This window comes from Ruditapes philippinarum, unplaced genomic scaffold (genome assembly GCF_026571515.1).
Source record: "Ruditapes philippinarum isolate M1 unplaced genomic scaffold, ASM2657151v2 ctg14_1_1_1_1, whole genome shotgun sequence".
NCBI lineage: Eukaryota > Metazoa > Mollusca > Bivalvia > Venerida > Veneridae > Ruditapes > Ruditapes philippinarum.
Genome location: NW_026851921.1, coordinates 397,132 through 412,860, shown reverse-complemented (window position 1 = coordinate 412,860; position 15,729 = coordinate 397,132). Strand labels below are relative to the sequence as shown.

Sequence of the window (15,729 nt, the reverse complement as noted above, 5' to 3'; positions counted from 1 at the left end):
TTATTAATTACTATAATAGAGTATCAAGATATCCATCTTGCAGAGGCATATGTTGGCATGATTTAGACATGTGCTATTTACGAAAATTAGTTAGTTTATACAAATTTAATTTAGTTCGATTATGTTGGGAGCTATAAGTTTATTGAAACACTCTCGAATCCGTGCCTGGAACCAACCAGTAGTTAGCAATGAAAGGAAACAATGACTTGCCCCTGACAGGGTTTGAACCCACGCGGCCTGCAATCCTTAGAATACTAGTCCGACGCGTTTACCATTCGGTCATGCCGCCATTTGTTGAGAATGACCGTAAAACTTCGGATGTTTTAATTTCCGATATTTCTTTCATTGTTTTACAGGTTTTGTTTAATCCATCGTTTGGTAAATCAATAACGGTGTTTCGATCATCTGTATCGAAGGACCATGGTCGTATTAGGAGTTTAACGCTAAGCGAGGACAAGAACAATCTATTCTTCATTAAGGAACAAAAAGTATGTATCACGCATCAGACTCTTAATTTGTACTGCATTCATTAATGGTGTTTATTTTTATTGTGTTGCCTCAACGCAGTAGTGACGACATATAGGGATCACTTCTCCGTCGTCTGTCTGTCCGTCCGTCACAAAACTTGTCCGGACTACTCCTAATAAAGTACTGGTGCACTTTCATCCAAATTTTACATGAATGATCAGTACCAAGTCTAGCTGTGCATATCGTCAGCATTTTCCCTTCAATGGCCCTTTAATAATTTTTATTTTTAAGGTTTGACCGGACTACTCCTCTTGTACCACTAATGCAATTTCAATGAAACTTTACAGGATTGATTTGTAGCTCAAGTACTAGTGCATAATACACAAATTTTTCGCTTGAATGATTTTCAGCTGAGCTATTGCCTTTGAATAAAAAAGTGTTTTGACCTGTTAATGATTTTTTGGTCTCCTACTACACAGTAGCTGCAACATGCGATTGGCTATCATGAGGCAACACATGTCATCACAGATTGCCCTTGTACATGCACATCAAGTTTTTGACACTGCACCAGTGTAACATCGATTTTCATAGGATAATCGTTTAGTATACTTTGTAGCCAGCTCAAAGAGCAGGCTCGCAAAGCGAGCTTTACCGTAACGCGAGTACCTGCTAAGTGATGGTGTCTGAAGTACTTATTTGACACATCGCAACTTTTCGAATTTAAAGATAACGACCAAAAAATGAGGAATTAGGTTTTGCCTGATTTCATTTAATGTACATTTACCTCCTCTTTTTACAACAAACAAACAATAATAAGGAAAAAAAACAATAACAAAAAAAAAAAAAAAAAAACAAAGGGGCGGAGCCATATTTAACCACGGATTTATATAAATCCGTGATTTAACACAGTACGTGTGACGTCACACGCACTCGTCGTCTGCATGACAACAGTCGAGCTGATTCCTTCTCTCTTCCTGTAAATTAAGGTAATTCGATTAAGTAGCATAATAATAAAATACATTAATTTTATTCATTAATAGGACAAGGAACCAGAATAAACGGAAGCAGTGTATAAAATACCGATGACAATTTTAAAACGGAAAAAGTGTACCAAGATCTAACCAATAGCAATACATCCTTTGCATGGACATGTACAATATGTGATGAATCAAATCTTTCGAATATTTCAAGCATCCTCTCAATCTCATCACATAACAGCTTCTCACCTCTGGTAGATGAAAATACAGATACACCTAGCTCTATAAATCTCAAAAATCCAAAACAAAAACAAATTGATTATGTATCCAAACTGAAAATTCTATGCATAAACTGCCAGTCAATAGTCAACAAAAAACATGAATTTCAAAATTTATTAATAGATCAAAACCCAGATATAGTTACAGCCACAGAATCATGGCTAAATAAAGAACACTATAACAGTGAAATTTTCAAACCTGAACTCGGCTACACAGTTTTTCGCCGTGACAGACTCAAAGGTAAGGGCGGTGGAGTGTTTATCCTTGTTAAAAACAACCTCCTACCAAGTGAACAACCAAAACTGAACACCGATTGTGAAATTTAAATATGGAAAAAAATAAAAATCAAAGGTAGTAAGTCACCTTTCTGGCTCTTTTTAAACAAACCACACGAATTTTATATAAATATTTTTTAAAAAATTTTAAAAAACCCCCCTTTGAACTTGTGCTTTAACTTAAAAGGTACAAAAGTTAATTTTTTTTGGGGCGTTTTTAACCCCCCAAAATTTAAAAATTGGGGACTCTGAACAAAACCCCATATCTTAAAAAAAGGTTTAAACCCCCCCCCAAAAAGTCCTTTGTTGGGAAAATTTCCTGACATCATTGATTAAACATAACCTTTTTAAAAAAGGGTTTAAAATGAAAGTACACGAAATGACAATTTTCCCCTTTTGATTTTTGTCTTTTTAAAACACACTCTTTTTAAAAAACTAAAGGGTTCATACCTGGCAAAATCAGTTTTAAATTGACATCTATCCACAGAATATTTCAAAGGCCCTTACCCCCCTCAAAAACAAAGCCTCGTTATTCCACCTTATATATAAAGGCAAAACTGGGAACCGAGTTTGCTTAACTTTAAATTAAAACCTCAAACATCTGAAATATCTTTGGAAAAAAGCTGAATCTTTATCTGTGAAGAAACTTTTTGGTCGCAGTTAAACACACACTTTGAGGATTTTGGCATAGGCAAAAATTCTACCCACTAAAAGAATTACAGCTTTAACCCAAACTTTGTCCTGGATAACAAAATCCATTTTAAAAAATTTTAATTCATAAAAAGGTACCCAGCTCTATAAAAATATTTAAAAAAAAACCCAAAACAAATAAAAATAAATCTGATCAAGATCAATGGCTAAAATTTAAAATTTGAAATCCGGCAAATATAAAAAGCTAGAATTAAACATTCATATGGAGTCTTACTTAGAAAAACATCCTGAACCTTGCAGATTGATGATGATGAAACTAATACACAAAGTAAAGTCTGTTACCAAAAAACTATACACACTTATAAAAAACTCTAAACAAGGTTCACAAAGTGTGTCTCCATTAACAGATCAAAAGACTGGTTCTCTCAAAATTAATAACACTGAAAAGGCAAACATTCTTAACAAACAATTTCAATCAGTTTTCTCACCAATTATACCACTTACACTTAAAGATCAATGTATACAAAAACTGAGACTCATGGATCCCAAAAGTATTGTCAGTACCCACAAATGACTGACATCATCATCAGTAGGGCAGGTGTACTAAAGCTCCTCGCCAACCTCAATGCCAACAAAGCTGCCGGCCCTGACCACATTAGACCAATTGTCCTGAAGGAGCTGAGAGAAGAGATTGTTGACATCATTGCAGTTCTTTTCCAAAAATCCCTGACCACTGGTAATATTCCCAATGACTGGACCCGTGCAAACGTATGCCCTGTCTATAAAAAAGGTGATACAAGTGATCCAGCAAACTATCGCCAAATTTCCCTTACATGCATCCTCTGTAAAACACTGGAACACATAGTTGCCTCTCAACTATCCTCTCACTTTACCACCCACAACATACTCTTTGATCTTCAGCATGGATTCAGAGAAAGACGGTCATGTGAGACACAACTCATTGAACTTACTGATTACCTTGTCAACAACCTTTCAAATGGCAAACAAACAGATCTCATACTTCTTGACTTCTCCAAAGCATTCGATAAAGTAAACCATCTTAAACTCTTAGATACCCTTCAAGAACATGGTGTTTGTCCTCAAATTATAAACTGGATACAGTCCTTCCTTATTGGCCGTAGACAGACAGTAGTTGCGGATAGTGACTGCTCATCTGAAGTCCCAGTTACCTCTGGAGTGCCCCAAGGCTCTGTCCTAGGGCCCCTTTGTTTCCTTCTATATATCAACAAGCTACCATCTTATGTCCTTAAATCCCAAGTCAGATTATTTGCAGACGACACTGCTGTATACTTAACCATCAACTCCTCCTCAGACCCCCCAACTCTCCAACATGATCTAGACAATATGGTTCTGTGGGAGAAGCAGTGGGACATGGAGTTTAACCCTTCAAAATGCCAAGTCATCCATATCACCAAAAAAAAGACCATAATTAAACACAAATATATGCTCCATGGCCAAGTCCTAGAGTCTGTTACAAATGCTAAATATCTCGGACTAGATCTATCTGCTGACCTTAAATTTAATACACATATATCTCGAATAACTTCCAATGCAAACAGATCCCTTGGCTTTATTAAAAGAAATGTCACTACTAAAAATGAGAAAGTGAAAGAACTAGCATACAAGTCCCTGGTCCGCCCACAGGTTGAATATGCCTCAACTATTTGGTCTCCTTACACTATAACCAATATTGACAAAGTTGAGATGATCCAGAGACGCGCAATTAGATGGGTTAAAAGGGATTACTCCCCTCACTCTAGTGTCACAGCCATGCAGGAAGAACTGGGCTGGCGATCCCTTGAACATCGCAGATTGGACTGTAGACTGATAATGTTTTATAAGATATACCATAACCTAGTTGCAATTAATCTCCCAACTTATGTTCAAACCCCACATAGATTAACCAGACATATGCATCCCTTATCCCTACGCCAAATACAGGTATCCTCTGACTACCATAAGTACTCTTTCTTCCCTCATAGCATTATACTATGGAATAAACTTCCTAGTAACATTGCCACCCTGCCCAACCCGAGTCAGTTCAAACAGGCAGTGGTGGGTTTGCCGTACTAGTCTTACTCTCAGTGTTTTTAAACTATTTTATCTCTTATCATCTTGTTTCACTATTAACATTTTAACCATGACTAGAATACATTTTCAGTCTCACCTTCCAAGCATGTCAATGTTTGGACTTTTCTTTTCTTAGCTTTTCTTTTCACCTTTTACTAACAATCCGACGTGCACTAAATTCCTGCCTTTAACGCTCGTAAGAGGGGTTGGCAGTATCCAGAGAGAGAGAGAGAGAGAGAGAGAGAGAGAGAGAGAGAGAGAGAGAGAGAGAGAGAGAGAGAGAGAGAGAGAGAGAGAGAGAGAGATAGAGAGATAGATAGATAGATAGATAGATAGATAGATAGATAGATAGATAGATAGATAGATAGATAGATAGATAGATAGATAGATAGATAGATAGATAGATAGATAGATAGATAGATAGATAGATAGATAGATAGATATAGATAGATAGATAGATAGATAGATAGATAGATAGATAGATAGATAGATAGATAGATAGATAGATAGATAGATAGATAGATAGATAGATAGATAGATAGATAGATAGATAGATAGATAGATAGATAGATAGATAGATAGATAGATAGATAGATAGATAGATAGATAGATAGATAGATAGATAGATAGATAGATAGATAGATAGATAGATAGATAGATAGATAGATAGATAGATAGATAGATAGATAGATAGATAGATAGATAGATAGATAGATATAGATAGATAGATAGATAGATAGATAGATAGATAGATAGATAGATAGATAGATAGATAGATAGATAGATAGATAGATAGATAGATAGATAGATAGATAGATAGATAGATAGATAGATAGATAGATAGATAGATAGATAGATAGATAGATAGATAGATAGATAGATAGATATAGATAGATAGATAGATAGATAGATAGATAGATAGATAGATAGATAGATAGATAGATAGATAGATAGATAGATAGATAGATAGATAGATAGATAGATAGATAGATAGATAGATAGATAGATAGATAGATAGATAGATAGATAGATAGATAGATAGATAGATAGATAGATAGATAGATAGATAGATAGATAGATAGATAGATAGATAGATAGATAGATAGATAGATAGATAGATAGATAGATAGATAGATAGATAGATAGATAGATAGATAGATAGATAGATAGATAGATAGATAGATAGATAGATAGATAGATAGATAGATAGATAGATAGATAGATAGATAGATAGATAGATAGATAGATAGATAGATAGATAGATAGATAGATAGATAGATAGATAGATAGATAGATAGATAGATAGATAGATAGATAGATAGATAGATAGATAGATAGATAGATAGATAGATAGATAGATAGATAGATAGATAGATGATAGATAGATAGATAGATAGATAGATAGATAGATAGATAGATAGATAGATAGATAGATAGATAGATAGATAGATAGATAGATAGATAGATAGATAGATAGATAGATAGATAGATAGATAGATAGATAGATAGATAGATAGATAGATAGATAGATAGATAGATAGATAGATAGATAGATAGATAAAAATGAGCGATTATTTCATACTATTTCACGTTAAAAGTACATCGAGCTCGCTTCGAGGCTTTGCCTTTTTCATATTATATATACACAATAGTAACAAATTTATCAATTATTTACTTTATTTAATGTGCAGTATTGTACATTCGTTAAAAGACTTTTGGCAGTTATATATGGTTGCATGCATATGAACGGTTGCTTGCTATATAACTTTTGCTTAACGACGTTACAAACATACATTATTATAACATAAGTACAAAGTATGTCGTCCAGTACAAACTTATTTACGGATATACATGTACATGACTACTGTCAGTTTATAAGTATATGTGCAATAGATCTCTAAAATAGAAAGTTTACTGTGTTATACATTTGTTTAAAAAATACTTGACAGGTTGTATGGTCGTATACAGACGCATGTTTGCATATAAAACACGTGCGCCATATTTGGTTGGATGGTGGGTGGGTGGGTGTTGGTCGGTGGTGTGTGGGTTGTGGTGGGTGGGTGTTCGTGGGTGGGTGTGGTGGATATGTGGGTGTTGATGGGTGTGTGGGTGTTGATGGATGGGTGGGTGTTGGTGGGTGGGTGGTGGTGGTTGGGTATTGGTTTTGGGTGTTTGTGGTGGTAGGTGTTGGTGGGTGGGTGTTGTTGTTGGGTGGGTGGGTGTTGGCTGGTGGGTGGGTGGGTGAAGGTGGTAAGTGGTGGGTGTTGGTTTGGATGTTGGTGGATCGGTGGATGTTGGTGGTTGGCGGGTGATGTTGGTTATGGGTGGTTTTTTTTGTTGGTGAGTGGTTGGGTGGGTGTTGGTGGGTGTTGGTTTGTGGGTGTTGGCGGTGGGTGGTTGGTGGTGGGTGGGTGGTTTGTGGGTTGTGGTGTGTGGTGGGTGGGTTGAAGGTGGTGGGTAGGTGGTGGTTGGTGGGTGGGTGGGTTTGGTGGGTGGTTGGTGGGTGGTTGGTGGTGGGTGGGTGTTGGTTGAAGGGTGGTGGTGTTGGTGGGTGGGTGGTGGTGGGTAGGTGTTTTTTGTGGGGTATTGAAGGGTGGGTAGGTGGGTAGTGGTTGGTGGGTGTTGGTTGGTGGGTTGGTGTTTGGATGGGTGGGTGTTGGTTGTTGTTGTTGATATATATATATATAAATATAAACACACACCAATAAATATATATGGTAATTTAATGCACAAATCTGAGAAAATTCAGTAATTTAACATTCAAGGTCAAGGTCATTAAAGAGCCCAAGTCCATTTGGGTTTGATAAACAACAAGGTATTGCCCTAAAGAATGTTCTGTTATAATATGAAGTTAATCCCTTCAAAAATAGCAAAGTTACAGCCAGTTACAGCCAAAACAATGAAAATTTCAATAATTTGACCTTCAAAGTCAAGGTCATTAATTAGTGAAGGTCAATGTCTGTCTGGTTATTTTTAAGGGTTATCCTTGAAGATTATTATGTTCAAGTTTGAAGACAATCCATTCAAAAATAACAAAGTTACAGTCAATAATAGCCAAAACAATGAAAATTTCAATAATTTGTCAAGCCAAGGTCATTAATGAGTGAAGGTCAAGGTCTGTCTGGTTATTTTTAAGGGTTATCCTTGAAGATTATTATGTTCAAGTTTGAAGACAATCCATTCAAAAATAACAAAGTTACAGCCAATAATAGCAAGAACAAGCAAAATTTGGACTTTGACCTTGAAGGTCAAGGTCATTTATGGATGAAGGTCAAGGTTAGTGTGGTCTACTGAAAGGTCTTGTCCCAAGGGTTGTTGTGGCCAAGTATGAAGACAATACACCAAGAAATAAAAAAGTTATGATCAAGGTACAAGTTTGCGGACGGCAACGGCAACGCCGCCGCGACTATCATAATACCTCTACTTTTTAAAAAAAAAAAGTCGAGCAAAAAATCATTGAACATTCTCAAAGAAGGAAAGAAAAGTACTTTAGATATAAGAATATTGTACATTGCTTAAAATTTTATTGAAATTTGCGTGGGGTATTGTTATACCATTTCACTTGTAGTACATATGTACTTCATTTATTAAACTTGTCATCTACGATATTTCAGGCAAAGTCTCACTTATATATGATTAAAACAAATGAATGCGGGGTGCATATCAATTGTTACAGCTGCCTGACAGACGTGCTGTCCTGTGTGTGGCTCCAGCGCACCGCCATGTGTGTATCGAGAGACAACAAGACAGAAACATTGGCCTTTGAACATTATTGCCCACCAGTGGTAAATAACACTATACTGTTATATACCTCAACAGATATAATAATAATAATAATAATAATAATAATAATAATAATAATAATAATAATAATAATAATTAATAACATCTATTTTAGAGACACATGAAGATACACCATCGTAAAACACAAATAACTGTGTTAATTTTGATTAAATGTGGCCTTCTAAACAATTTATAAAAATACACACACAAAACAACATCATCAAACAATAACAACTATTCCATTTGTCAATTAAGACAAACATAATTTGACTGCTTTGACAAACGCTCCTTTACTAAAAAAAGTTAATGATTTGCTAAAAATAATTAAAACAAATTTTGTAACAATAATTATACGTTTAGGTATATTTTCAAAATGATATGACTGTAATAGTGTGTTATGGCCTTTATACTGTACATAATTATATTGCATTATAAACATTTATTCTACAAACCTTCATTACAAGGTTGATGGCGTAAGTCCGCTGAAGGGGCCGACAGAGGGAGGCACGGTCCTAACTCTGACAGGTTTGATGGACAACCCAGCATCATATGATTCTCCAAATCAAGAAACACGACTACATGTTAGTGTCATGGTTGGCGCAATACCATGCATTGTCAGCAACGTTGCACAGTTTCCTAAACGGTACCTTTTACTTGATATAATTGCTTTAAAGGGACACCACTGTGGTTTGGTTTTTCTTGACATAAAGGGACAAGAATTTTTTTGAGCTTTATGTTGGACATCTGATGTAGATCTAGACCAATAGATTGTGTGCAAAATTTCAGATCATTTGCTCACTCCGTTTTTTCCAGAATATTTTTCTCATTATGAAAAATGACCCAAAATTGAAAAGTGTTGCAACGTTTTCCCCTCAAAACGGACTTAGAATAGAACAAAAAAACAATTTTCAATTTATTTCTGAACATTTTTCTTAATTATCTTTTGTTTATCTTTCTGCTTTAAAAGCCCCGGCTGATCTGTGTAAGAATTTCAAATTTTATTTTTTTACGCGTTTTAAAATCAGTGGAGTTCCTTCAATATGAAATATGTCATAGATTCACAGTATATATTAAACAGTTCTGATTTCTACTTCGCAAAAATAGAGTGTTCAAGTTAAAGTTCAAGTCATATGTTACATAAGCTTGTAATCGCCACAGACGGTGTACCAAATGAATTGTATAGGCTTGTAAGACAGGGTACAGTGATTTCGTTTATATACTGTGAGATTTCTAATGGTCGAAATTGATCGATGTTTCTTACTTGTAATCTAAACACATTCAGTTTTATAAGAAAAATAATAAAACTAAGTATATCAACATTTCTGTGATCTGTTATAATATATGTTGTTTTTTTTTTGTCTGTGACAATTCCACTGTTGAGATGCTATTTTCGGAAACTGGAGTCCGAATTAAATAGCAGTTGGAAGAAAAAAGCGATGTTTACTGAAATGTGTCTGGCTGGTTGTTGATATTTTCAACTAGTCTTAATTAGCTCTTTCTAAAATAAGATTCTAATTAAAGCGGTCTTAACAAATATTATGCCGATGCGCATCCTTATTATACAGTTGATCCAGAAATAATTAAATTTAACAAAATCAGCGCTAGACGGAAAATTTCTGTCTATGATATGTTTAAAATATACTCATTACAAAAAGAATATTATTATGTCCTCAAATATTTATGCAGCCTGATCACTATGTATGACACGTTGCAGTAAACTTTGTGGCAGAGATTTTCGTTATAAACCGGAATCTACACGAACGCTTTAAGCACACTTGCACCGTCAATGTGATAAGGTGACTTTCCTGAGTGATCTTAGGTGCCCGGACATGTCGTTCATCTTGACAGAACATTTGGCGGAAGTCACCTTGGTGCTTTAGATAACAGTTGATCTGGAATAAATTATCAATTATTCACCTGCACAATGGGAAATGTATATTTCTAAAGTTAAAATTTGTATCCGTTAATAATTACACTGACGGGAATTAACCTGTCCCCTATGATTTTACTTGTGATTAAGCAATTTAGGAAATTTCAGCATCAAAAGAACAAACTTGAGTAGTATAATAGGAAAACATACTATCTCGTCATGAAACAAACACTTATTTTTGAATTTGTTGTTTTTTCTGCCATACAGACTGGAATGCATCATTTCGAATACGCCGTCTGAAGGATCTCTTAACATTTCTCTTGAAATGAAAAATAACGGGACAAACGGAGACATGTTCCAGCTGAAAAAATCGCGGGGACTTGCTCTTTACAAACAGAATTTCGTCTTTGTGGTAAGGCTAAATTTGTTTTTTTAATGTTCAATGACTGATATTCAAAAAAATATGATTATTTTCCCAAAATTTATCATGTTCTATTTTTTGACACTCAAGTAGATCTATACCTATATAGTATTAAGGCAAAATACCTTTTATACAACATACATGTATATAATAAATGAGCCGCGTCACGACAAAACCAACATAATGGGTTTGCGACCAGCATGGATCAAGACCAGCCTGCGCATCCGCGCAGTCTGATCAGGATCCATGCTGTTCGCTATCAGTTTCTCAACTTGTTATAGAGTTGGTAAGCGAACAGGATGGATCCTGATCAGACTGCGCGGATGCGCAGGCTGGTCTGGATCCATGCTGGTCGCAAACCCATTACGTTAGTTTTGTCGTGACGCGGCTCATAATATATTTATTTGCTGTATCCCCATCTTCGGCCTCAGAAACAAATTATTATCTGGTTTCTTTAGAAAAGGCAAACATGAGTTTGATAGATTTATTTAATGGTTTTAGACTACGAGCATGTTAGATGCTTATTACCTGTAGAAAGTAATGCTGCATGTGAAATTATTTGTCGTGAAAGGAGTGAAAAAAATGAGCACAAAGTAGTATTTTAACTTTCATTCAAAGTACTAAATCACCATACAAGTGTACTTAGTCCCAATAATTAAAAGTAACAAAAGCAAAAGATGGGTCAAATTTTATAGCAACTGAGTAACTTTAATATGAGATCAAATTCAAATATTAAAAGCTTTTGAGAAATAAAAAGGAAGTTATTTCTTCTAAGGGCATAATGGACCTGTTAAAAAAAAGAAACACAAAATATCCACTTTGCACTATACTAATATAAGCATGCTAGCTGAGGTTATCTCGTTCACATGCTATTTTGTGTTTATCCGAGTGAATAATCACAGTGTACTTAAAAGAAACGATTAAGTGTATCTAAGTGCGAATAAAATTACGGCTGAATTCGGGCGCTAACTATTGTTGGCCTGCGCATAAGAAAGTGTTCAAAAATTCAAACTTAGAAAAATATATTAATAGATAAATAGTCGCAGTCCTGGTCAAATTTGAATGAATTTTCGGAAAAAATGACAGAATTTACTGGGGTTTTTTTTATCACATATATTGTACACTTCAGAGTGTGAGAAATTTCTGCATGTATTGAAGAATTATAAATATTTCTGTGCATATCAAGTGCGTGAGGCTAGGATAAAAGGCTTTATATCTAAGCGATTTTTAACAAAGTTTTCCTAGAAATTGGCACATCTGGGGGCGTACTGCTTTAAAAACATTGCAGTTACACTGTATTTTAACAGGACCCGATGTTGTATCATGACGGTCTTACGGATCACAGTGTTAAACTGTCGGGCAATATACAACTTACCATTCGAGGTGAAAATCTTGACATAGGTAGCAACAGACGACTTCTAATCGGTGACAAGGAATGTCGCATCACAAATCTGGATCAGTAATATAACATTTACATTTATTTTCTTTCCCAAACGTATAGTATGGTGGCGGATTTACACCATGTCGTAGCGATAATTCGCCACGAAAATGCGAAAACACGAAGTTACGAAAAAGTCCAACTATCGTGACAAGAGATGCGAAATACGACATGACATAAATCAGCCATCATAATATTGACTTAACTACAAATAAAAAACGATATAAAATAAATAAGATGATACAAGCGATAATATTTTCATTAATTTCTGCTTTTGTCTTTTTCCTGTAAATCAACTGCTTTATTTTCTGCAAAAATTTATGCATTTATTAGATCTAGGTCGCTGTTACACACAGCTATTGCTTATGAAAATGTACAGAACCAACAATTATATACGGAAATATATAATAAATATAAAGATTAAATTCACATTAAGCCTCAGAAATGATTTATTTTCTTTCTGTAGAATTGGGCCTATAACATTTAAGATGCTTATCACCAATTATTTGTAATTTCAAGCTTTTGAAAAGGCTAAATTTGATAATCGTCTGTATATTTGAAGGATAAGCAAGAACGAGGTTACATGCTGTGCGCCGAGTTTTAATATGACCGGAAATTATACCGTAGTTTATGAGGTGGACAATGGACGGGTATACGGACCTAACATAACTTACACGCCTGAACCGGAGATCATTGATATCCGCCCTAACTCTTCTATTGTAAGGTAAATCATTCCTTTTAGCTCCTGTTGTATAAATTTGCTCCTCAGTTATTGTGGCAATGTAATGATAAATTGGATTATATCTTATAAGCAATAAGTTATTGTCATCTATAATCCAAATATCACGTTTCATACCTTATGTATAGCCGTTACAGTTTCTAATATTTAGATAAAAAATCTATTTTTAATTCAACTCCAAGTATATTTCATTATTATCTTTTATATTTTTTGCCGTTTAAAGTGTCCCAGTTCTATGAAAGAATTTCAAATGTTATGTTTTTAGGCTTTAGGATTTCAGTGGAGCTCCATTAATTTGGTCAAAGAATTACAAAATTTAAACGACATCTCTTTCATGTAAAACAATAATCAAAGACCCTATAACAGAATTTTTATGGTTTTATATCATAAATATGATGCTCAAATTAAGATTTGTCAATAGTGTAAGTTCCAAAACAGCATTATTTATAAAGATATTATCAAATTTACATTTCATGTTAATAAAGGGAGGTAATTAGAAATTCATTTTCTTTAAAGTCTAAGTAAAAATTTTCAATAAGAAATTAATGCATATATTTTAATGATTACATATAATGTGGACAAATATTTGCAGTACATATTTTACATATTCTTCGATGTTTAAAAATTGTTTTAGAAGAATAATTATATACATGTGTGGTAACAACCTTAATTACAACATACAGAGCGTTCCAGCAATATCTGATATGATAAAAATAAATAATGAAGTCACATATTCGCATATACCTATCAAAATATGAACATGTAGTTTCACTAAAGGCTGATTATGAACCTTTCAGAATAATTTATAACCATGTTCTCATTACTTTCTTCATCTCCTCAGTGGTGGGGTAACACTGACATTGACAGGAAAGTACCTGGAAGGTTTTGGAAGTAAGTGTAAACTTAACCTAGAGAACAACAATAGTACATCTATGGTAAATATAACATTTTCATCTAAAAGTAAATATACATCTGTAATATATGTGAAATTTAGAAAATACTAAGATATCTCGGTGAAAAAATCTGTAATCTTAATATAAATTTACATTAAATATGGCAAATTTCTTCGTTGACATTTAACTTTCCATATCTTGATCACATAATATAGCATAAAATGAGGTGACGTGACGTAACATTTGTAAGGCATAAAATGTTTCAACATTTTTTATTTACAGTGAAAATACGGAAATTAAAATACTCATTTTTATGCCACCGCAGCATCTGCGTTGCGGTGGCATCTAGCGATTCACCTGTGTGTGTGTTTGTATGTATGTTTGTGTGTTCTATAGATTATATAGTGAACTTAAAAAATCTTCTTGTGAAAAACCACTAGTCCTATTTCAACAAAACTTGGCAGGATTGATCCTTGGGTGAAGGGCTTCCAAAGTTGTTCAAATAATTTCATTCCATGTAGAAATTTGGTTGCCATGGCAACCAAAAGGAATTATAAGAATAAATTTAAGGAAAACCTATGACCCACGGGGCGGGGCTAATTTTGACACTAGATGCAAAATTTGAACAAATTTGGTAGAGTATCTATAGATGATATCATATACCAAATATCAAAACTTAAAGCCTGGTACCTTCAGACAAGATGGTATTTTAAGTTTTTAGTATAATTATGTACATATAGTGAAAATCAATGACCCCATGGGCGGGCCAATTTTCACCCCAGGGCTATAATTTGAACAAACTTGTTAGAGGTCTACCAGACAATGCCTTATGCAAAATATCTATGCTCTAGGCCTTGTGTGTCTTTAAATATAATAAAAACTTAAAAAATCATCTTCTTGAAATTGACAAAGGCTAGAGGTAATTAAGACATTTGCATGAAACATTGTGTAGTGAACCTCTACCAAGATTGTTCAAATTATAGCCCTAGGGTCAAAATTGACCCTGCCCCGGGGGTCATTGATTTTCACTATGTACATATAGTAAAATTTTAAAAAAATCTTATTGTCTGAAGGTACAAGGCTTAGAGCTTTGATATTTGGTATATGATATCATCTATAGGTACTCTACCAAAGTTGTTCAAATTTTGCCTCTAGTGTCAAAATTAGCCCCGCCCCAGGGGTCATAGGTTTTCCTTATATGTATATAGTAAAAAATTAAAAAACCATTTCCTCTAAATTAACAAAGGCTAGAGATTAGATATTTTGCATGAAACATTGTGTAGTGAACCTCTAGCAAAATTGTTCAAATTATAGCCATGGGGTCAAAATTGGCCCCGCCCTGGGGGTGATTAATTTTCAGTCACTATGTCATATAGGATCTTGTCTGAAGGTACAAGGCTTTGAGCTTTGATATTTTGTATATAATATCATCTATGGGTCCTCTACCAAAGTTGTTTGAATTATGCCCCTAGTGTTAAAATTTCCCTAGCCCAGAGGCAATAGTTTTCCTTATATGTATATGTATATATAGCTAATGCCAGCTATGAAATTTGAACCATGTGCACAGATTAAGATGTAAAGTGAACTTTGATATCAGCTGGCCTAGATTTTGACAAAGTGTCTTACTGTGTTGTCCTTTGATGTACAGTCATGGAATTTAGGCAATGTGAAATATGAACTTCACCACCAAATTCACAAGACTCAAATGCATTGATAGATTCCTACTCTGATTTTTTATTTGAATAACAATAGATTTAACCACTAATTTGATAATAAAAATTAAATAGGTCAGTGATCTATGCATTATGGCAATCTTCAATTATATAGAAACAAAAAATTGTGTT

General features: G+C 34.3%; 2 protein-coding genes across 2 annotated transcripts in view; both read left to right on the top strand.

The window, feature by feature from the left end:
* LOC132742779 (uncharacterized) overlaps positions 1-15,729 on the top strand; it is a 90,544-nt gene that overhangs the window by 4,517 nt on the left and 70,298 nt on the right. The gene's annotated exons all lie outside the window — the stretch shown is intronic.
* LOC132742768 (hepatocyte growth factor receptor-like) overlaps positions 1-15,729 on the top strand; it is a 29,058-nt gene that overhangs the window by 2,235 nt on the left and 11,094 nt on the right. Inside the window, exons 3-9 of the mRNA XM_060731247.1 lie at positions 357-488; positions 8,356-8,526; positions 8,989-9,167; positions 10,662-10,806; positions 12,123-12,274; positions 12,816-12,977; positions 13,834-13,927. Of these exons, the coding sequence (XP_060587230.1) occupies positions 357-488; positions 8,356-8,526; positions 8,989-9,167; positions 10,662-10,806; positions 12,123-12,274; positions 12,816-12,977; positions 13,834-13,927 (1,035 nt within the window). The remainder of the gene's footprint in view (positions 1-356; positions 489-8,355; positions 8,527-8,988; positions 9,168-10,661; positions 10,807-12,122; positions 12,275-12,815; positions 12,978-13,833; positions 13,928-15,729) is intronic.